Here is a 24,089-nt window from a genome sequence, read left to right on the forward strand (position 1 = left end):
TGGTTCTCTACGCGTAGACTATCATTGTCAACATAGTCTACATTTATCACGTAATCTATGTAAACTTCACGTAATGTAGACTTCCTGTAGACTACGTGTAATGTATGTCAACTTCAAAGTTGTGTATTACCAAATGATCTCCCCCCATGCTAAAAATTGTCGTTTTTTTTTCAAAAAAATCACTCTCTCTTTTTAACTGAAAAATTGAAAAAAAATCTTGTATTTTCGACAAAGATTGTGAAAAAGTATAATTTTCTTACTAATAATTGACGATATCTACTTCTGCTGAAATTGCCAATTTTGCTTTTTTCAAGTTTTTTCCTTTCCAAAAGTTGTCAAAAATAAAGTAGGTACTCGCTTTTTTTTTCAAAAATTGATGAAAATTCTTGTTTTTTTAGCCAAATTCCCAAAAACTTTATTTTTTTGCAAAAAATTTGAAAAGCCTTACTTTTTTAAAAAATTGTTCAAAGTTTCATTTTTTCATCCAAGAAATGCAAAAAAATCTCGTTTTTTGGGAAAACTTAGGAAAATGCTACGTTTTGCTAAAATTGCCAACTTTTGCTTTGTGAGAGATTCAAATTCTCGCTTTTCAGCTTGACAATATTGCTAACGATTTTCACTTTTTTTCTAGAATTACCTATCCAAAAGTTGTTTTTCTGCCAAAAATTGCCAAAAACTGAAAAGTATTGCTTTTTTGCCTAGTAGGTACCTATGTTTTTTTTACGCGGATCATCAAAAGTCCAGTTTTTGGACGTTTTTTGAATCTCGTTTTTGAACACTTTGAATTTTAACCACAAATTTTTTAAATCTTCCGCCAAAATCCATGTAAAAAAGGCATTATTCTAAAACAGAAAACACTTTTACTTTGTAGTTTACATAGTTTACATAGTCTACAATGTCTACATGTAAACTATTGTTGTCTACAGTAACGTTGTTTACACGTAGACAAAGCATGTAAAGTAGACTATATAGTCTACTTGCCAACCCTGCTAATTACCTAAAAGAAAAAAAGCAGAACTTTCAAAGGGAAATTTTGGCAAATGTTTCAACGAAGAGAGGGAAAAGAGTGGCAACAATTTTCAAAAACTTTGAACCAAAAATTTTTTAAAAAATCAGGACGCGTTTTTGCACGACTTCTTTTTCATTGGATTTTTTAAAAATAAAATTCTAAAAGTAAGGTGTCTCTAAGACACAGAACCAAATGCAAAAGAACAACTTTTAAAATGAAATGTTTTCAGAAGTTTGGATTTTTAGTGATCGGAGGGGACTAGAAGGAGAATCAAGCCAAAATTTATCAAAGAAATAATTTTTCTTAGTGCTCAAACAAACCAAGAAAAATAAAAAAAAAACGAATTCAAAGTTTTAAAAAAGCCAAAAAATTTCATAGTTTGACTGAAAAAGTGAAAAAAATTAGGACTTTACTAACAAAAAGGAGAAAAGAAAAATTTTTGAGTTTGAAGAACTGAAAAACAGCAGAACTTTTTGGCAACAGGTCTTTTTTGTGATTTGTTTGCAATTTTTGCGAATTCTGAAAGAGAGTAAAATGGGAAATTTTAAAGTGTGATTAATTAAAAGGAAAAAAGCAGAACTTCCAGTGAGAAATATTGGCAAATGTTTCATTGAGGGGAGGGATGAGGATGGCAAAAATTTTCAAAACCTTCAGACCAAAAAAAACAAAAAAACGTGTTTTTGTTATTTTGACAAGAAAGCACGACTTGGAGCAGCAAATATTTTACAAACACTTCAATTTTGGAAAAAGAGATGCTCAAAATTTTACAATCTTTAAAAAAAGGCTACCTTGAGAAAGATCGAAATTTAGAAAAATAAAAAAACAGTTTTTTTTCAGAAAGTTGATAATGAAAAGCAAGACTCACATCAAGATTTTTTAATAAATATGTGTCAATAAGAGAAAGAGGGTTGTCGGAATTTTGCAAAACTTTGGCTATAAAAATTGTTAAAAATACAAATAAAATAGAACTGTCAATTTTGGCCAAAAAAAAACATTTGACTGTTTCCGGCAAATTTTTTCCAATTTTTCAATTCAAGAACAGGAAGTTCCTAAAAATGTTTTTATTGTCAACAAAAATGTAGAAAAAACGAAAAAAATTCAAAGTTTTGATCAAAAGAAAAGCACAAAAATATATAATTTCAACGTTTGATTGAAAAAACGGAGAATGGTAGGATTTTTTGGCAAATAATGTGGAAAAAAACAGTACCTACGTTTAGCTCTAAATTATTCAATGTATAAGAATATGAAAATTTTTCCAACCTTAAAATTCTGAAATAAGAAAGGAAGAATAAATGAAAAACTTTAAACTGTGATCAGAAAAATATAAAAAAGTAAGACGTCTATTTGCGAATTATTTCATACAATAGCTTTAGAAAAATCTTAGAAGAAATATTATTGCTGTGTGAATGAATCTAAATTTTTGAATTTTAGTCTTATCTAATTTTTAATTTTATAGACCCAACGTGACGAGAAAACTCATTTCAAAAATTGAGTAATTTTTTTTGTTACCTTACCAAAGTTCATAAGCATAGGAATAATTTTCTAATTTTAAAGGTTAAAAATTCTAACATGAAAAAGCGGTTTTCTAATTCTGCATGTGTTGGCTCAAAAATATAGCCAATCTTAGACAAGTCTCCCAAATGGTGGCTTATTCGTTCAAAAGGCATAACAGTGTTTATCAATTTTTTTTTTAATCCCAAAAAAATTGAAAATTTCACCCAAAACGCGAAACACGCAGACGATAAAAAACGAAACAGTTCGAATCGAAATAAAAAAAAATAACAAGCCGAAATCGATCTACGGGCCATTTTTTTACCCAAACCGTTAGGTAAAATTCAACGAAGAAATGATAAATTTTCAGGTAATTTTTTAGCCCCGGTTGTTATTCTATTTTACGCGTGAGAGATAAATTTCCTCTATTACGCGTCCTATCTGGGGAACATTATTAGGAATAAAAATAAAAGTAACTATGGAAACGAATGCACTATTGTCCGGTAATGACAAAAGAACGCTCGTCCATCTAAAGAGCGAGAGAGAGATAGAAATTTTTTCAAACCATTCTGTCAGAAGTTATATCTACTATTTGTTGATGGTAACTTTTTCTACTTTTATCGTGGCTATACAAAAGTAAATTAAATTTTTTTTTTCTCATCATCGACTTTTATAATCTAAATTAATTCGCAGCAAGTTTCTGCCATTTTCGGTCATTCGTTAGGCGGTGCAGGAGGGGGGGCTGGGAAATTAAAAAATACTTCTGGTAATTAAATGGAAATGTATTCTCGGCGTGACGTTGCATGGCAGGTAGCTATTCTACGCGCGTTGCTGTCAATTCATTAACTCGACAAATGGCGAGACGAATACTAGCAGTAGCAGCGTAAAAGTTGAGCAAAAAAGATTTAAATTTTAGTAACTTTCCTTTTTTGTAGCGTAGAGAATATGAGACTATACAATGAGGAAATTCTGCTTCCGCATCGCCATGCCATTTCTGCCTCATCCCTGGCTTTCCATCGCTATAGTAAGACTATTCAACTACACTTCGGTATTAATTATTATCTCGTAAAAACGAACAAAACGCGTCTTGGTTTTTGGGATGCATATGACAAGCGTAAAATAGAGAAGCGAAACTTGCAATAGAGAAAACGCCTTTGGAATACTCCACGTCTCGGTAGGCGTATCGTCGAAAAAGCTTATAACAACGTCGCGTACGCCTACTCTATTTTCCTAGTAAAAGAAAAAAAAAAGCGGGAAAAAATATCAAGAAAATTCTATAATAAATATTTCTAGTACATATATATTTACAAATGAAATACAAAAGCGTTTTCATCCTCATCCATACATGCGAATTTCATACGAAACTATTGTTTTGTTGTTGTTGTTTTTTTTCGCAGAGAATCCTTTGTATTGCGGATGTGCCCAACAAGAAGTATGGGAATGGTTACGAGATCATCAAAAAATGATTAACGAAGGCAACGAAATACGTTCGAGTCTGAAATGCGAACAACCTCCAGAACTTAGGGGGAGATTATTTTTAGAACTCGATCCGCCAACATTTTGTACGACTCCTTTGGTCTTGAAGCTCGCCATCCAAGATATACAGCCTTTTTCTGTCGTCGTCTCGTGGCAAAGTAGAAACCATTCCGGAGTGTACGGATATCAAGTCGCGTATAACGCCATCTCTGCCATGGATTACAATGCTAGTGTAAGTACCTGCTAAATTCAGTTATAATAACTAATGTAAGAATGAAAAATTGTATCTTTTGGATGCAATAAGTATTGATGGATAAGGTGGGTGGGGGTGAAGTACTCGTCGTCTCAGGAAGAGACCAAGGTACTGGTATGCTCCTGTTAGGCAAATACATATCAAACCTGAGGTCCCTGAAAACAAAATTTTGTTCGTTTAAGGAAATAACAATTTATACGAAAATGCATCCAATCAAAGTTGATCCTTTTTTATGCACTATCCACCCTTAAAAAATTCACTTTAGTTTCCTGAATTGTGCTATAATGATGTTCAAGATGGGGACACCTTATCTCTAGAGGTACTTGACTTGGATTATTCCAAATTTTCAATTTATAGTCACTCATTCCCTTTACATTTTGTAGACTTCAGAATTGAAAAAATCAGGCAATTCTAGACTTCCTCCTATTTACCTTTTCCAAAAATTTACGGAAGTTCAAAACTGAACGAAAAGTACGCTCGTGTGAAGAATCCATCTCCTTCCAACCAAATTATTGAACTTTTACCCTTTCCCTGCCCTATCTAATATAACGTAAAAAGTGATTTTTCTTTTTAAATTATCGTTTTTGAAACTTAATTTCATAACAAGACAGCCATTCCGAAACTTCATCTCAGATTTGAAAAATTCTGGGAAGAAGTTGTGACAGGAATAAGGAATCCAAAATATGAAAAAGCATCGCCAATCTGTAGGACTGAATCAGCACTTAGCTCAAATTTTGAAATTGTTGATCTTCACGAACTAAAAACGCCCTGGTAAAGCCATCGAAATTATTTCCACCTCCTCAAGTGACTCAAAAACTGATTTTTTGCTTAAAATTTTCATTTTTTATGATTTTAAACCAACTTTTTTTGAAATTTGAAGAAGTGTTAGATTTTCTCAAGAATCATTTGAGGTATTGAAAAAAAAAACATCAAGGACTTTTTTGCGTTAAGATGAGCATTTTAAGAGAGGATAAGCGATGAATTGGTACCCTACAGGATCTCCAATAATATCGAGCATAGCTGGCGAAAATTTTCGTGGCAAAATATGAGTTTGCAGCACTGAGCCACATCAAGATCAAAACACAATACAGATTGATCAATGTCGCCAATCCACCTTTTGTCGCGAAAATTCTCACCAACTGTGCTCGATACTTATTATTGTGGACCCTAAACATCGAAAATTGCTGTTTTGCTGAAATTGTCAAATTGGCAAAAAAAAAGTGACACTTTTTAGCCACTTCTGGCAAAAAAAACAAAAGCATTGGATAGTTTGAGAAAGAGTGAAAATCTTCAACAATTTTGCTAATAAACGAAAACTTTTTCAGAAACCAAAGATTTGACAATTTCAATAGAAAGCAGCAACTTTTAGGAATTATTGATACAAAAATAACACTTTTTCGCCATGTTGTAACAGTGAGACTTTTTTCTATTTTTTAGTTAAAAAAAACAGACACTAAACTTTTTGGTAATTTTTGGCACTTTTTAGGTAACAAACTGAGGCTTGAATAATAGTTGAAAATCTTTTTTTTTTTGACAAAATAAAGCAATTTTAACAAATGAAAGGACTTTTTGGCAATTTCTGGTAAAAAAGTGAGACCTGGAAAACTTTTGAAACGAAGTGAGACTTTTCATAAATTTTTGGAAAAAAAATCGACAACTTTTAGTACTTGTAGGTAATTTTTTTAAAAACAAGAATTTTTTACAATTTTTGGACAAAAAGAAAAATTTTGACAATTCAGGCTTCAGCAAAAGCAAAACTTTCTGGAAATTATAGGCGAAAATTACATTTTTTTGCATTTTTTTTCAAAAAGTGATGACGACTTCTGTCAAAAATGTTCCCTTTTTTTTTTAGCAATTTCTGGAAAAAATACAGGTTTTGAATGGTTTTAAAATCGAATAAAAAACGTTGACAACTTTTGCAAAAAAGCGAGACGATTTTCAAAAAGCAAAAATTTGACAATTTTAGTAAAAAACAACTATTTTCAAAAAGTGAGTAAATAAGTATTGGAAGAAAAATTACATTTTTTTTCAAAAAGTAATAACAATTTCTGGCAGAAAAAATTACAGGGTTTCAATAGTTTTAAAATAATATCTGATAATAAAAAAAAAAAAGTTGGCAATTTTGCAAAAAAGCGAGACCAACAGACCATAGCAAAAATTTCACAATTTCAATAAAAAGAACAACAGTTCTTACATTTTTTTTTCAAAAAGTGGTAACAATTCCTGACAAAAATGTCACATTTTTTAAATTTTTTTTTTTTTTTTTGGGGGTGTTTATAATTACAAAGTTTAAATAGGTAGTTTAAATTTTTTTTAAAAAGTTGACAATTTTGCAGAAAAGCGAGATTATTTTCAAAAAGCAAAAATTTGACAATTAATAAAAAGCACCAATTTTTAAAAATTAAATGTTGGCATATTTTTTTAAAAAGAGAGACCTTTTTACATTTTTTACAGTATCAAAAATAAACAGTACTATCTGGCACTATTTTTCCAAATTTTATTTACTTGTATTATGTACATTTACACACACGTCAACGTCTGAAAAATCAACTCCACGAATTCTGAGCAAATAAAAAACCAAGACCCACGCTTGAGTCTCCAAGCCATTGCTCAAGATCAACCACACCAAGAGTTGAAAATTTCCCATTCGGGGAGAGGAAATTAATGTAATATTTAGTATAGGATGCCTCCATATACTCGTAGCACGCAATTGTCACCGGGGTACCAGTCGGAAACCATTTCAGCCATCTTATCCACCAATGCCCTCTTAAAATGTTAATTAGCGTCAAATTTCTTAAACAAAATAGTCGTTACATTAACATTGCGTTTTTTAATGCGTTTCGCGCTATACTCGTATTCTCTCGCCCCTGCGCTGTGTTAATGGGTTTCATTTTATTTGTCGCTAAATTTGTATTTTATGCCTTGAATTGCGTTTGTCGAGTAAGCTGAATTCTTATAATATACCTAGCCTATTTTCCAAAGTATACAAACAAAAATTTTAAAACCTTTGCGCGAAAGTTTGCCTCCTACTTTGTAATTTTTATCGCCGCTCGTAAACTTTGCGTGAACCTATATACGTAGACGTACGAGTATACCTTTACCTACAACGTACAAAATTCTGATAAGAAATTCGCTCGGTATAAATTAAATTTTGTCTGTTTGCGGATGTGTAGCGTACTCGTATACGTATAAATAAAGTACCTAACTACCTACCTATCTACCTACATTGTAGGTATCGTACATCTTCAAAAGTAGATACGTATGTGTATAAGAACGTGTAAAGGTGTAGGTATACAATACAAACGTGAGATGTTACCTACTTTCAAAATTCTAGTCGTGAGAAAGTTATACGACTGTTAATTTTTGTCTTTAGGTATCTTTCTTCATCTTTCGATTCATATTTCAGTAGGCACCCATATCATAGTACAAGATTTTTCATCATATTCAAATTCGAGATAGGTATGTATATAAGTAATACGTTTTTCGATGTTTCTGGATCAAACCACATGAAGAAATTAGAAACTTCTGAACTTCACTTTTTGACCTCAGATGAATTTTTAATGATTAAAAATTGGTTAGCTACAATTCGATACACATCCCATTTTCAACTTCCCTAATCGATTGCTTGTGATTTTGAGCATTCTAGACTCTCCAGCTTTTTAAATTTTTAAATATCTAACTACATTTCACGAAGAACTCAATTTTTGGGCATCCCCCTCCCCCAATGCGACCCTTGAGAGGGTCAAACTGCAAATTTAACTTCGTATTCGTGTTCAGCGAGTTCGATTCATATGATAACGATACCCATATTGTCAATCTTCTTTCGCCCCAAAAATTGGAGGAGGAGGTGCCTATGACCTCAAAATTGTGTTTTTCAGAAGTTGTTTGATTTTCTATTGTTTTTGGAGGCCCTCATGCAAAATTACAGAATTATGTCACTAGCATTATCGTTTTTTTTTTAGTGTTTGCTGTGACACAAAAAACACATTTTTGATGGTTTTTTAGTTTTTGAAGATGACTCAGCTGGAGAAAAAATTTGAAAAAAATACCAATTACAGTACTCATGCAGATATATTTTCGAAAGAAAAAAAATTTTGTGTTTTTCACCATTGTGGGCAAGAGGGGTGGGGTGAGGCTCCAGAACAGCTCAGAATAATCCCCAATCACTTGGGGAGTTCGAAAATAGCGTTCAGAAGGTGTCTAACAAAATTTCAAAATGAAAAAGCAGGACTTAGGACTTCTGGCAGGATATTTTTCAAGCACTTTACAACTTCTTGGGGGAGGGAGGGGAGAGGAGGTGTCAATATTTTACACGTAAATTACTCGTTTTTTAAAATGTCTTTTGACATTCAAAGAGTTTTTTTTTGAAAAGGGCGTCAAAGCGAATTTTTTTCGCTACTTTTTTTAGCACCCTCCCCCTCCCTCCTCAATTTTTGATAAAAAATTTCGGTTTCCCGTTTCCAATGAAATTTACACTTTTTTACATTTTTTAAAATAAGTTTTGAAATGACCAACTTTCAACAGTTCTCGCCTGACATTAAAAAAATGTTTTCATGATTTGAAGTAGGTACCTACTTACTTTCAAGAAATGAACTTTAAAAAATGAAAAGTTCAGTATGTACTTTAATTCAAATTCAGAATTGGTAATCCAAAATCAAAAATTCTCACCTTTTTTGTTTTTTGTTTCAAACTCTTTTTCAGTTTTTGATCTATGAAAATTAAATTCAAAATGAGAAAAAAAACATTTTATGGCCAAGTGAAGCAAAGGGGCAAAATTTTTGAGAGGTGTACCAAAATAATATCTAATTTTCAACATAAGAATTAGTTTCAACGCAAAATTTTCTTGTTTTTGGATCCGGTTTTGAATGAAATTTCGCATCTTGATTCGTGATGCACAGTAAAATTTTGCACGTTAGTGGGGTCGTCTTTGGCGAATGTTTGGAAATTTCTGATAAAAATATAGACTTTTTTGTAACTTTAGCGACTTTAAAGACCTCAGGACATCCTATAAAGTTTTTAAATACATATAAAACAAAAAAAAAACAGTTCCTTGAAAGTACGAACTTACATACAACAGAGTAAAGAGAGTAAAGAAATCTGTTTCGCAACAAAATTTTAAAAAAGAAGGACTTGCAGGACTGTTAAACACTCTGATTCAAACAAAATTCGAACTTTCATTTTTGCTATTTAAAAAAACAAACACGTTTGAATTTTCAAAAATCTATTCAAAATTGAGAAATAAAATCCAGTTTTTGAAATTTTGCATGGAAATGTATTTTGAGATGCTTTTCCAATTTTTTTGAGGCTATTCTAATAATTTTTATGTCGTTTGGATTCAAAAAAAAAAAAATCACTAAGTTAAAAAATCGGAAATTCACAGCAGGAAATTTCAATTTTTTCTTCCTCTCCCCCTCCCCATCCCCAAAAAATATTTTCTTTCACTTTGTCCTGTGTTTTGGGGAAATCCTTCAGTGCACATTATTCCAGTCGCATCCCCCCTCCCATCCATGCATCGAGCAATTTGTAGGCACTAGGTAGATATCCCTCCCTGCTCAGTGTTCTACACATGCTTTCTGTACTTCGGCTCATTTCTCAACAGTATTCAAAACAATACGGATGCAGCGAATTTCGCACCAAACCCGAACGATATAGTCTCTATTATCTTTAAATTACACCAGCCACACGCCGCAGCCGACGAAACGAATAACATAAGAGCTGCAGACGCGACTAAACTCAAAGCAAAAAGAGAGTTTTCGCTTATCAATTCCTTCATCCTATATCCTAACGTGCTATCAAATATTAAACGTTGAATTTTACTACGTGCTGTAGAGAACGGCGAGGAAATACCATTCGCATTACACACGTAGTATAAAGCTCCACACAGCTATATCTCGTCGTATACGCTTATGCGGAGAAAATATTTGCACAGGCTTTTTGCGGTGGCGAGGTGCGGTGGGGGGGGGTGGGTTATTTTGAAAGCGTCTTTATTTGATACACCGTTATGCGATGCCGGCGATATTCTCTCCTTTAGCATATTTTAGTTCAGTATATCTAAAGCGACTATTATTAAAGGCATCGGTCAGATAGAAATTTATGTCTACCAGGGGTAAAGATTAAAGGCATTTTTTTCACCCCTTTCCATTTTCTCTGTTTTCTCATACGTGTAGTTGACGTCGTCGTCGTCGTTGTCGTTGGCACTAAATTATGGTAACAAGGACGCTATTTCTTGGTGCCCCCTCCCCTTCTCTCTCTTATACCTCCAATTGGAAAAAAAAATTTCAACTGGACTAACTTTAAGTTAGATATTTATCACAATAATGCTCGAATAGAAAATAATTCTAATCTGGTTTCGGTATTTGTGTGCTTTTGCAGGCGAGCAGCAAACTGTACGATAGTAAAACACGCTCGGTTAAGCTAATCGAATTATACCCGAATACAAGATATTTAATATGCGTTATCGGGCTGAGTAATTGGCATTCGACATCCACAAATAAAACCATAACCTCAATCGAAATGGCCAACAATCACTCCAGCCGATGTACCGAGGTACGTACTTTGGACGCCGGCGAAAATTACCAGATGCGTAGCCCGCAACCGAGTTCCATACTAACGCGACGACTCGGTTTGATTATCGGCAGCTGTATGGGTTTTGTGGTATTTGTAATATTAGTTATAATCTTAGCGTATATGAAGGTGAAAAAACAAAGGGAAAATGCCAAACACGAACAACCCCTACCGCCCGAATACTTGTCGTACAGACATTTCTCTTTACAAGGGTGTGACCCGTTGTCCATGCATGCTCAACGTACCACAACGCTTAATTTATAATAGACGCGTATTTTTACGAGACGAGAGCGTTATCTGCGAGAGCCGATGAAAGCTCGAGGAGGTAGAGAGGAGAGGCATGAGGATGTGTTGAGGGTACAAATTTTCGTTTTGAACGTTTTGGCAGGAGGGTTTAGAGAGGTGGAGCTGCCATTGAACACATTATACAGGGTGTTTTAGAGCAATCTACCAGTGATTATGCAACTCTTACAACGTATAAGTAGATATGGTTGCATTACCTTCAAGTTTCAGGGGCAAAATACACAAGATTACTGATTTAAAAATTTGGTTTTTATGTTATTCCAGAATTTACCTTCAAATATATCAAAATTTATTCTTACAAAAATTTTTAGAAACTTCTTTGCCTAAGTGAAAAAAAAATCACTTTTCTCAAAACATGGTGGACTTATAGGAAGGTATTATTCCAGATGGAAGAAAATTTTTTGAACCGAACAAAGCTGAATCAAAAGAGAATGCAAAAATACATCATTAGTCAAAATTTCAGGTGCCAAAGTGCATTTTTCGATTTTTGGTAAATTTTAAAAACTTCAAGGCCCAAAAATGTGAAAAAATCAAAATTTTACCAAATTTTCCTAGAAACCTGAAATTTGGTATGCATCCTAATTCGCCTTCCTGGATCGATTGGAAACAGTTTTGAATCGTTTTGAGCAGTTCTGGAGCCTCCAGCAGATTTTTGAAAGTGGTAAAATACACAAGATTACTGATTAAGAAACTTGGTTTTCAAGTTAGGTATACCAGAATTTACCATTCAAGTACATCAAAATTTAACCTTACAAAAATTTTTGGAAACTTCTTTACACTATTGAAAAAAATCACTTTGCTCAAAACATGAATATTTAGGGAAGTATCTTAGCTGGAGAAAATTTTTTTGAACCGAACAAAACTACATTTAAGGAGAATGCAAAAATGCATCATTAGCCAAAATTTTAGGTGCTAAAGTGCATTTTTCGATTTTTGGTAAATTTTTGAAAATTCAAGGCTCAAAAATGTGAAAAAATCAAATTTTACCAAATTCACCTAATAAGCTGAAATTTAGTATGCATGCACCCTATTTCAGCTTCCTAGATCGATTGGAAACAGTTTTGAGCAGCTCTGGAGCCTCCAGCAGATTTTTGAAAGATGAAAATTTCACAAAATTTCACTCGATGAAGTTGAAAAGCTAAAATTGACGGTTTAGCTCTCAATTTTATCATTACGAGTCGATTGGAAATAGTTTCAACCATTCTGGAGATTCCAGTAGAATTTTTAAAATTCCAGTTTCCCAAAAAAAACCGCCATAAAATCTGTCCAAATTAACTTTGGAACGTCTACCTACTCGAGATTAGTGCTTGTTGTTGACCTACTTGACCAATTTCATGCCATTTCTCCAAAATCGATTACTGCTGGTTCAAAACCATAAATTTCTCCAGCGATTTCAAAAATGCAAATTTGAAAAATTAAGTGTTCCCGAGCCTTTGGAGGAAAACATCTGATCTGATTTTCAAATCATGTCATATTTTCAACATTGGTGAGTCGACTGAAAATGGTTTTTTTTAGCCATTTTGGAGTCTCCAGCAACTTTTTGGAAATTCTAGTTTTAAAAAATCAATTTCATACAATTTTTTTTCAAAATCAGTTTTTACTTGTTCAGAACAATGTTTTTTTTTCAAGTTTCAAAACTCTGCTAGAGGCTCCAAAGCTGCTCAAAATGGTACAAAACCGTCTCCAATCGATTGAGGTGGTCGAAATCAAGATTCATATTAAATTTCAGCTTTCTTGTTCAATTTAGTAAAATTTTGAAGAAAAAAAATGTTGTCCTTCGAAAAATTTTCTACACTCCCTTCCTCTTTTAAAGCAAGTATGTTGTTTTTTTTTAGGACTAAAATGGGATGTTCATAAAACAGACCTACAAGTTTTCCTCAGTAAAGATTCCCCCTCCCAAAAAAATTGATAATTTCGTTTTTTTTTTCAAGTTTATCGGAGAAGTTTTTCTGAAAAAGTTTTTTCCAAAAGAAAATTTCTCAAATTAGAAATTTCCTTCTAAAATGTAAACTTGATTTTTGAAAAAAGAAGGTTAATAACAAATTTTGTTTTACGACAAACAATTTTTAAAGAAAGATTTTTTCTTTCTTAAATTGTTCACAAGAGAACTTTTTTAGGGCGAATTTTAAAAGCTTTTGATCACTTTTTTGTTCCATGAAGTTAGTCTCTCCAAAAACAAAATGAAGTTTACATTATCTGTTCAAAAATGAAAGTTTCAATTTTATTTTCAAAAATGACAGGAGTTTTGAAATAATTTTCAACCCAATCAGCCACTTAAAAATGGGTTTAACAACGCTGCCTCTCTTTTTAGAACTGGCGTCCTTAACCTCTAGATCGTATGAAGAAAGAATTAATGAAACATGAAACAAAATCCGTAAAAAAAATATTTCACGAAATAGAAAAATTATCACATTATGAAAACTTCTCCTGGTAATGAAAATAAAAATTCATAAAACAATTTCAATGAGCACCCCCCCCCCACCCTTGTTAGCCAGAATAAAAAATTTTTACTGACACAAAAATCAAAGAAAACTTGGAAAAATCGTCGTTTAATGCTAATCAAATAAAATCGACTATTTCAACTCGAAAAAACACACAGTCAAATCATCTCGAAAATGAAATTACCCAAAAAAAATCCGGCCTCTCCTTGCACGCTCTTGTCTCGTTATCGTTTGTATATTTTTGTTGGTTATAAATATCCGGACAAAGTCTCGTATTATGATATTTTTTAAGGAAAATTAATTCAATTTATGTATGGTTTTTTGGGTCGAAAAAAATTTTCGAGCAATTTACTATGTATTTTTGTTGTTCAACTTTGTAATTTAGATTAAACGACGTAGTCGCTGAGTTATTGTTGTGTACATTCCAACGAATAAAATATCCTTCGAGTTGACTGAAGACGTAAAAATGAGGCAAAGGAAAATGCGACCTTGCGGTGTTTCGAGGCCAGTTTTATCTATCCTCGTTCATTTTTTTTTCGAGTGCGTGCGTGTGTCTAAATGTCAATTAATTTGCGTTCTGTCGTGATCTCTTCGCGAGTTAATTTCGCCATTTACGAAGACCTTTTTTTTTTCTAATTTCACTATACTGTACAAGTCGTCTCGAAATACTCATCAGATATTCCCTCGCGACACGTCGTCAGTCGACTCGAAGGGTAATAATGCGGTGCTGGAGCAATTTATTTTTTTTTCGCGCCAGGCTAAAATTAGCACCCGAATCGTAATACCTTTAACCCGTTCTAAAAATATACCCTTTTATTTCTCCCTCCGCGATGAAGTCGACGTGGATGTAAAATGGTACTCACCTCGATCGTAGGTACGTTTAATTTTCGTCTATAGTCGATTCGATTGATTTCTTCGTGTTCAGTTATTTTGGATCAAATTCGACCGAGTCTAGAAAAAGAAAAAATTACGCAAAAATTAACATTCGATTTGAAAAAAAAAACATGATCATCAACTAAGAAATTCAGCTTTTAATAGGTTGAAAAAAATATTTTATTTCTACCTTCGTGATACTAGAAAACAATACCTTCATCATCAATCATCAAAAAACGATAAAAATAAGATGGCAATCTTCAACAATCCTATTCATAAAGGGCAAATTAAGTATACCAAAAAGGAAGCCAATAGCTTGAAAAAAAAAGGTTAGAATGAAAATATCCTAATTTTATAAACCACGCTATTATCTAGTTTATGGTATAATTTTTTTTATATTTTTGTATTTACATTCTAAGACGCGTTCATGATGAAAATGTTTTTTAAAAACTACCTAAATAATAATTTCCTTTTCAGTTGACCTCGTAAATTGTTTTAATGGTAACTCTTCAAAGAGAAACCACGAGATAAGAGGAAAAGGCACAGATAATGCGATCAATCACTTTGAAATTTCATCACACGCGTTTTATTGTTCTTTTTTCGTAAAAGAACGTGAAGGGAGGGAGATGAAGGGTGGAAAATTCGAACCAAATATCTGATTTTTAAAATCAAAATCACCTACTAGGAAATAAGTAAGGAAAACAACAAAGTTGACTGAGAAGGGAAACAAATCCATGTTGTTTTTTTGTTTATAAAAAATCTTACTTTAATTAATTTCCTCGCAAGATAAATATTTCTTTTTGTTGTTATTTGTTTTAACTTCACTTTATATTATTAAAGTTGTATTACATTTTATATGCGATTAGATTACAAAACGTATGTAAGTTGATGTAAAAAAAAATACATTTTATAAACGGTTTAAATAAAATTTTTGACATTTTATTACCCAAATACGTTTGTTTTTTTTTCTTTTCAGCCGATATGAAATTCAATATCTGGGCAGGTATTAGGTAACAGTATGCTTACCTATTACGAAATGAGATAGAGATAGCTAATTTGCAATTAAATTACTTTAAAATCCGACGAATAATTTAAAAGTATATTTTTTCTGCGAAATAACTACGATTACCTCGTCCAAAAAATGAATCTGGCTGATGGAATTGTTTCAAAAATTATATCGGTTTTTTAATAGGTACGTGAAGCTATGCTATAGCGATATTTTACCCATCAGCCTATCGCAATTGAATTACAACTTCCCCAACCGGTGCAAAACTGCAAAATTTTAATCAATACTAGGTACGTTTTACGTAATATCGACGAATTCAATGAACTAAACTCGTGCACCGAATGAATAGCAATTACAGAAACTGCTTTTACGTGTTCGCTCTTGCGACCAATAGCTATTTAAAAATATCATTGATAATTGATAATATTTAACACATTCGTTGGCAGCAGTGAAAAAATACCCAGATACAATTACACATTACGCGCATTAAAACTTGTACAATCCTTGTCAATTTTGAGTACCTATGTAAAATTCAGATCAAACACTTAGAGAAATTCGAGTTAACTCCACAACGCATCGCATTAATGCGTTCGAATTCGACTTAGGTTAGGAGTACTACGTATATAATAACGAGCTGTTCATTAACAGAACGACGAAAATTTACTGAAAAGGTTCATTTTTAAAGGAAGCAACTTGGAGAGAAATTAGGTAGTTTCGATAGGATTTAAGATGCTTTGAAATTAGTTTCCAAAATAAGTTTATATTGTTCAAATTATTCTTCGCGTAAATACCCAACTCATTGAGAGAAAATAGAAGAGAATGGGTTATGTAAGGAAGTCAAGAGCTGATTCATTCGAACGAATTAACTATACACTGAATTTATTCGAGAAGAAAATAAAAATTTCTCATTAGTAGGTAGGTAGGTAGTAGGTATTGGAAAATTAATTAATGCGATTCCGATGGAATGAAATTAGGAAGGTAAAATTTTCATTAAGCTAAAAAATTGATTTAATGGTTGAATCAGGATACTGGAATGGAATGGAGAAGAAAGAAGGGACAATTTCTCAATAAAAATGAACCCAAAGTCAATAATTCTACCCTAATTATTACAAATTCGCAACAGTGACCTTTTGTGATCCAAGTTTACCTACATATAAAATTCATTCAAATTGTCTAGAAGCTCCAAAATATTTCCTCTTTTTAAAAAAAATATCACCTCGAGTATTAGTAGGTAAGGCTTTAATCCTTGAAAAAACAGGGTGTCTAACAAAACTCCTAGACAAAAAAATCATGACTTTTTCATGATTTTTTTATGATTTATTTTTCACATTTTTACCGCATGAAAATACCCCCTCCCCCAAATAAATACCTACCTACCTAACTTGAAACTGCGAGGAAATGTTTTAAAATTTGTAGGCAAGTATAGAAAACGTGATATTTTTCAAACGCAGTAGGTACATAGGTATGATAGCCTATTCATTTATCGAACAGGGTTGCCATTTTTTACACGACCAAAAATTAGGGATTTCATTTTTATAATTTTTTGAACAAATTTTTCATTTTTTTTTTTCATTTTATGGGCTTTTTAAAAAAATTTTAAGTGTATTTCAAGGAAAACTCTTGACTTTCTCATGACTTTTCATGACTTTCATGACCACCTGCTAAAATTCATTACATTTTTCATGACTTTCATGACTTTCATGACCGTTAGACGCCCTGAAAAAAAAACACATGCAAAAGAAAACATTTACTCATGACAACAGAAATGCCTGCCTTCCTTTTTCCCCTCCCTCCCTTTTTCAACCAAAACGTCTTCGATAAGAATCATCAAAAAAAAAAAAAATAACTCAGTACAAAGAAGTTCATTTTGGTTTTCGATTTCCAAGGTCACAAAAACTTTCTACCACTTTTGCTATGAAAGCCATGTAGCCAGTTCAAAGAAAATGAAAAATATAACGACTTCCTTATCGAAATTATTAATTCTTTTTTTTTCCAAACTACATATAAGGGCAGGATTTTGAAAAATGTGATTTTTGAAAATTTAAAAAACAGCAACTTTGATAACCAAAATTTTGAAAAAGTAACCAAGCTACTTTCAGTTACCCTATAGTGACTTACGAGTAACTTGCAAAGTATGATAACCGAGTACGAGCCCCGGTAGAGAGAGGCATGAGGAGTTCCCCCTGCCCCAGTTCGACGTTCAAACATTTTTAAAAATTTTGCATTCCGATAAAACGTGATTAATGCTCAGAAAATTGTAGGTACCTATTTGTCCCAAAATCTCGCGTTTTCTCTAATGTGAAAACTAGTCTATGACAATGATCAGACCTGATACACTCAAAGAAATGGCGAAAATCAATTTCGAATTACTTTCTGTTTTTTTTTTTTTTTTTTTTTTTTTTAGAAATGTTAGAAAAACGATTTTTGAAATTTAAGTAATGGTATTTTTTTCAGAAGGGTCTCACAAAATCTTCAATTTAAAAAATGGAACTTTGGCAAAAAATTATCCTTTTCAATGTGTACCCACAAGACTCTGAACACAGTTTCTCTCTCATTTTAGCCGTATTCTTATGTACAAGTACCCGCACTTGACCAGGCCTACAGTACCAACCCTAAAATCTCTCGATACCGTTTGTAATTATACATACAACACACACAGCATGCGTCCTTGTTGAAGAAAGTTTAAAAATTACACAGTCGGGGAGCTCCCAGCTCTGCGGGAGTTTTGAAAAAAAATCGTTTGCGACCTCTCTTTCTAACGTCTAAATACGTATTCATTCAATCTATAGTGTCCTTGTCTGACAGTAGCTCCATATGTCTCTTTCTAACGTCTAGATACGTATCCATTCGATCTACACTATCCTTGTCTGACAGAAACTCCAGTCCTAGTTCGTCTCTTCGTTGCCGCATCTGCGATGATGTTTGTATACCTACAAAACTCCTTTGGTGTCTTGGTGATTCAAATATTACGATGAGTAGTCGTGTGTGCGTTCGATTGAGATCTTGACCAACTTCGAGGTTCTTTTCCTTGGCAGTGAGTACGTAAGTAAAATTTATGTTTAATTAGGCTGTACTGTACATTTATGTATTATGCATTGAAAGGCAAATTACCCCACCTTGTGGACGGAAAATAGAATGCTTGAGGCGAATTAACGAAAATAATTCGATACTTATTTTTTTACTGGTTTAAAGTACAATTTATCACCCCTAAAAAATAAATTTTCAACTTATTTCCTCCCACAAAACAATCTGCAGATTACAGGGATGTTGAAAAGGACAAATTTTTAAAAGAAATCGGTGAAATAAGTGGAACGTGATGCTATGACAATGAATAAGGAGGTCTTAGTAAAACCCTGGCTGACGAAAATTTTGTCGATTTTTTTAATGTTTCACTCTTAAAATTATAGCACGAAAAATGACATTTCTCGTGAATTCGTTGACAAATTGATTGGTAAAATATCTCAAAAGTGCAAAAATTTTCATTTTTTAGGTTCCTGGTGGTATTTTTGCAATAAGTGTAGAAGTCTTAATTTTTTTTCTCGAAAATGAGTAAAAACGCCAGTCCAATTTTTTGATATGTTATTCTACATAAAAAGGACTAAAACTGAAAATTTTTCAGAATTTTTACTCGCTAAGATCATAGTTACATTTAAATTAGAAGCTTTTAAATCGATTTTTTTAGATTTTTGAAAGTGGCAACACTGATTTTGACATCATTCGTAGATTACTCTCTCAAAGTACTGCAATTTGAAAAAAATTTCAAAAATCTATACCACGTACAACTGGAGCAAATTGCAATTGAAGTTTTACTTTTTCGGTCATTTTAGAGAATTTTGAAGCCCCACAGCTCCGCCAAAAAAAATCGAAAAAAATGCCCAGTTTGCGTCATTCGTCATCGTTTGACGACCTCTATACACATGATTTGATTTTGAAAAAAAATCGAATACCACTCGTGCAAAAATCCTCTGATTTGGCATGGAATGACCCTACTATGGAAATTTTTATATTTAAATAATCTGAGAATCCTCATTTTGACACTTTTTAACTCTGCAAGGCCCGCAGTTTTGCAATTGGGCAGCTACAAATTTTTGGAAGACTACTGAGGAGGTCCTATTACATTAAAAGAAAATCGGGCGAAATTTCTTACAGCAATTTGTCACAAAAATTTTCGCCAGCAGGCTTTGGGTCATCAAAGAGAGGGCATTTATTAAAAAAAAAATCACTATCCTTTCGCTTCAGCCCCTCCTCCACCTGTTTTGGTCGAAACAGCCCAGTTTCCGAAGATAGTATGTATTTGAGATTCTTCAAACAGATTCTTGTACCCAGAAAATTTCATAAGTTTTCGGTTATTTTTCTCGATTTTTAGAAAATTGGCAAGAGTGACCAAATAATTAGCTCCATCGTATTCCAAAATACTTTCACAGATTTAGAAATGGTATTAGTGTACTTATTACATATTCCATATTTTGACAAAATTGATACGTGATATTTTATTTGAGAAGAAAGTAGTTGAATGCCTGTTTTCAGAACACAAAACTCAAAAAAACAGCAATTCGAGAATTTTCAACCCCCCCCCCCCCTGTAGAACCTAAAAGTGGTCTTATAGATGTTGATGTCAATGACCTCGGTCAACACAGAATCTTGAATATTATTCGTTAATACTGCTGGGCCATTCTCTCAAAACATGTTGTGAAGTAGGAGAAAGAGCGAAAAAACGCAATTTTTGAAAAAAATTACTTCATTTTCAGAACCCTTAATACCCATACAATATCTTCCCTCCAGGAGAACCTCCAGAGATAACATTTTTTCTGGGTGACTTTTAACTCAAAATTAAGGTCTCTATCTCCACTAAAGTTTTCAGATCTAGTATGACAAAATATAAAAAATATTTCAACTTACAGATTATTCAAGATGACCACTGATCAAAGACATGAAAGAAATGACTTTGATGAGAGCAACGAAGATTGTTATATATACCTGTACGTTGTACCAAGCTTGCAAGAAATAGCGTCTCATGAAATAGTTCGAGAAATATGGCACAGAAATCTATCAACATATCCTCCTATCAAAGGTGAAGAAACGAATGTCATCCCTTGTAATAAATTCCTTGAGTACTGTGACGAATATGTATGCCAACAGCAGTCAAAAGAAATGATAACGCATTTGAAAGTTCCTCATCGTGTTGAAGAAAAGCTCAAAAATTCCCTTAGAAAGTTTTGTGAAGAGATTACACGTTGGGTTGCGCATCTTCTGCGAATAGTATTTCGCCATAAATGTCTGAGGAAAAGTCACGAAATTCGGGGCATTGATCCAAAATGGTGCATTTGGTCAATTTATGGTAAAATCGACTATGAAAAAAGCGCGAGGAAAATTCTGGAGATTGGCAGTTTAACTGATTTGCATAAATTTCTCATCATGTGTGAATTTTACATGGAAGATGAGATCAAAAAGTTTTCGTTGAATCTGCTGCCATCTGAATTCATCGAGAAAGTAAAATTTTCCACTAACCGTTCTTGTTTTTATTGGATTTGTTTTCTAAAAAATGAACTTTGGAGAATGCCAGTTCAAAATCCCCTTTTTGCATATCTCGAATATTTAGACGATTTTGACCTTTTTGAGCATATGTCCAAGTATTATAGAATAAAAATACATCCTGATTGTAGGTACAGCAATAAATTTTTCTGGTATCGCTTAAGTAAAGATGATCAAGTAAGAATAGCTAATGCTTGGATTTGTTATAGAGATTGCAAGGACTTCGCTTTTTTAGAACAAATCCTTTCGGAAATGTCATGGTATCAACAACAATGTTTGTTGTCTGAATTGTCTGAAAGGCCTTTCATAATCATTGCTCGTTTTGCCATGCGGCATCGTGCGCCGCAAATGGCACTCTGGATATGGAAACACTTCAAAAATGAGATGGCTGTAGAACAATTTGCCAGGTTATTTTGTGATTTGATATGCAATGGAACGTCGATGTTTACGTTGCTTGAGATTTGGGAGACTGCTTCTGATCATCAGAAAGATTATTTCATTTCAAACATGTCTGAAGAGTTCATTTCTAGCTACAGTCAAAGTCAAATGTTTGTGCCGAGTAGGCTGATGACTGAAATTTTTAGAATTAAAAGAAACATGGTGTTGAAAAAAACGACTCAAGACGTTATGCCATGGCACGATCGTTATTTGCTGAACAACATTCTGGATAATTGTTCACCATGCTCTAATGACCAATTAACATCGATAAAATTATTTATCGATTCTTTCAGATTTATAACACATTTACAAAATATATTTTCCCATCGAAATTTTCAAATGTTTGAGGACGAATTGAAAGCTTACTTTTTGCACGATGTTGATGCTGCCCGTGCATACAAACGATTGTTCTTGGAGCAAGTATCTCCAAAATTGATTGGTCAGTTACGCTTAATTACGAATGTAAATTTGTGGAACGAATTTAGTAACTATATTGAGGATGTTTTCGAAAATGATGTAGCAGCAGCATTGAAAGTGAAACGAAGATTCCTATCCCACATGGCTTACTTCTCTCTTAATTCACAATGTTACTTTGATCTCCGTCGTGGTTTTGATGATCTAGAGAAAATTGTTGAATCTGTGTTTGAAAGTAGCAACCTGAGACACGTGAGATATGATTTTTCTAGTTTTTTCAGTACTAATATAAAGTCGACACGTTCCTTTGTGTATTTCGATAAAAAGTTCGGATCAAAGTTTAGGCAGTGGTGTTTGGCGGTCTTTGATGATTCACTTTGGCCTGTTCGTGATTTAAATACTGAGTTTTTGAGCCATGGTTACGATGAGAGTACTTCGGGTGAGGATGAAGAGGATATGAGTTGGAGCGAAAATTAAGACAACAGGATTTTGGATGAAGACGCAGATGGTATGTAGTAATTTGAATGAAAGTGTAAATATAAGTTAAGGTGATTTTGACAAATGAAGAGACAGAATTTTTAGTAAAGATGAAAAGTGACTGGACTGCAGATATCAACATACTTCATTTTATTAAATACCTACTACCTATAGGTATGGTGGTAATAATAAGTACCTATATGCTTCGTAAATGGATCACCATACCTGACATAAAAATAATTTATATTTCACCAACCAAAACCCAAAAAAATTGTTACTGTTTATGCAAGTCCCGTACTAGGTAATTAACTGACTAATGTAAGCGTAATTAATGATTTTTATGAAATAAATGTTCTTAACTGGATGATTTCAATTGTTCTCTTTCAGTATTGAATTTTATTGAATATGTAGGTACCTACGTTCTCAACAGATTTTCCTTCTTATCTTCTCGGAATATTACGTAGATGGTTTTTGAGAATCTAAAATCAGTACCAACTTGTGTACAGAAAAATTTGTCCAGGCGATAACTCAAGTTGATAATAATTGACCAAATGAGCTGAAATTTTCACTTGGCAATCTTTTGTAAACAAAACAGTGAAAACATTCGAAAATTTTTGACCAAAAAAGCAAGACTTTGACAACTTTAGAAAAAAACGAGACTTTTTTACAATTATTGCCAAACAAGCGCAATTTTTTCCCAATTTTTTAAAAAAAGTTATACTGACAATTTTAGCAAAAGTCGGTTTTTTTGGAAATTCTCGGAAAAAAGTAGTATTTTTTTGAGATTTTTTACCCAAAAGCGAAAATTTTGAGCACTTTTAGCAGTTTTGACAAAATACAACATCTTTTGCTATTTTGTTATGAAAGAAGATTTTAGGTACTAATTTTTGTAACAGGGTTTTTTATAAACTTTTGGCCAAAATGGCGAAATTTTTTTCAAAAAATACCACGTTGAGTATTTACTAAGGCGTAAGACTTTAATCTTTGAAAAAAAACACATGTAAGAGGAAACATTTACTCGTGATAACAAAAATGCCTGCCTTCATCCTTCCTTCCTTCCCCTCCCTCCGTTTTTTTCAACCAAAGTATCTTCGATACGAATCATCAAAAAAAATTCATCTTTGGAAGCACCAAAAAAAGAACTCAGTAAGTACAAAGAAGTTAATTTTGGATTTGGAATTAGATTTCCAAGGTCACTTATCAAGTCCCAACAATAATTTGTTCAAAACAGAAAATCGAAAAAATCAAAAAATTTCAAGATTTTATGAAATTGTCGATAGGTACCTATTTTTAAAGGCAATTAGTATTCAAATTATTTCAACACGAAGAGGGAGAAGAAGAGCTGAGGGTGAAAAAATTGAGCAATTTTTCTAGGATTCGACATTCTTAAAATTTTTCAAAAACGCACTTTTTTAACAAACATATAAGACACCATTTATCACAAAAAAGGAAAAAAATTCTCTACTCAATTTAATTGGAATAAGTTTTCACTTTTTTCAGCAATTCAAAGTCTCCAACAAAATTTCAAAGTGAAAAAGAAGAACATTTTGGCAGGACATTTTTCAAAAATACTTTACTTCTTTATTGAGGTCAATCGAGGAGGGGGAAGGAGGTTCACTATTTTACACGTAAAAATGTCAGCTTTTTTTTTAACGTCTTTGGATATTCGAAGATTTTTTCGGAGGGAGTTTACAGTTTACTTACGACTGTTTTTGGAGAAGGAGCTAGGAGAGAGGTTAATATTTTACACATTAATTTTTTCACTTTTCCAGCGTTACGAAGCTTTTCAATGTTTTTTTTTAGAGGGAGGGG

At 32.8% G+C, this 24,089-nt stretch overlaps 2 protein-coding genes across 2 annotated transcripts in view; both read left to right on the plus strand.

Moving 5' to 3' along the window:
- Nucleotides 1-15,361, plus strand: part of LOC135845919 (protein artichoke) — a 240,339-nt gene extending 224,978 nt beyond the window's left edge. Inside the window, exons 3-4 of the mRNA XM_065364793.1 lie at nt 3,898-4,208; nt 10,602-15,361. Coding sequence (XP_065220865.1) covers nt 3,898-4,208; nt 10,602-11,057 — 767 coding nt within the window. The 3' untranslated portion in view covers nt 11,058-15,361. The remainder of the gene's footprint in view (nt 1-3,897; nt 4,209-10,601) is intronic.
- Nucleotides 15,362-18,260: 2,899 nt separating this feature from the next.
- LOC135845266 (uncharacterized) lies at nt 18,261-22,641 on the plus strand. The gene is made up of 2 exons (XM_065363735.1): nt 18,261-18,458; nt 20,318-22,641. Exon 2 carries the CDS (start codon nt 20,328-20,330, stop codon nt 22,275-22,277), a length of 1,950 nt encoding a protein of 649 aa, XP_065219807.1. The 5' UTR covers nt 18,261-18,458; nt 20,318-20,327; the 3' UTR covers nt 22,278-22,641.
- The last annotated feature ends 1,448 nt before the right edge of the window (nt 22,642-24,089 follow it).

The sequence above is a fragment of the Planococcus citri genome, chromosome 4, assembly GCF_950023065.1.
Source record: "Planococcus citri chromosome 4, ihPlaCitr1.1, whole genome shotgun sequence".
Lineage (NCBI taxonomy): Eukaryota > Metazoa > Arthropoda > Insecta > Hemiptera > Pseudococcidae > Planococcus > Planococcus citri.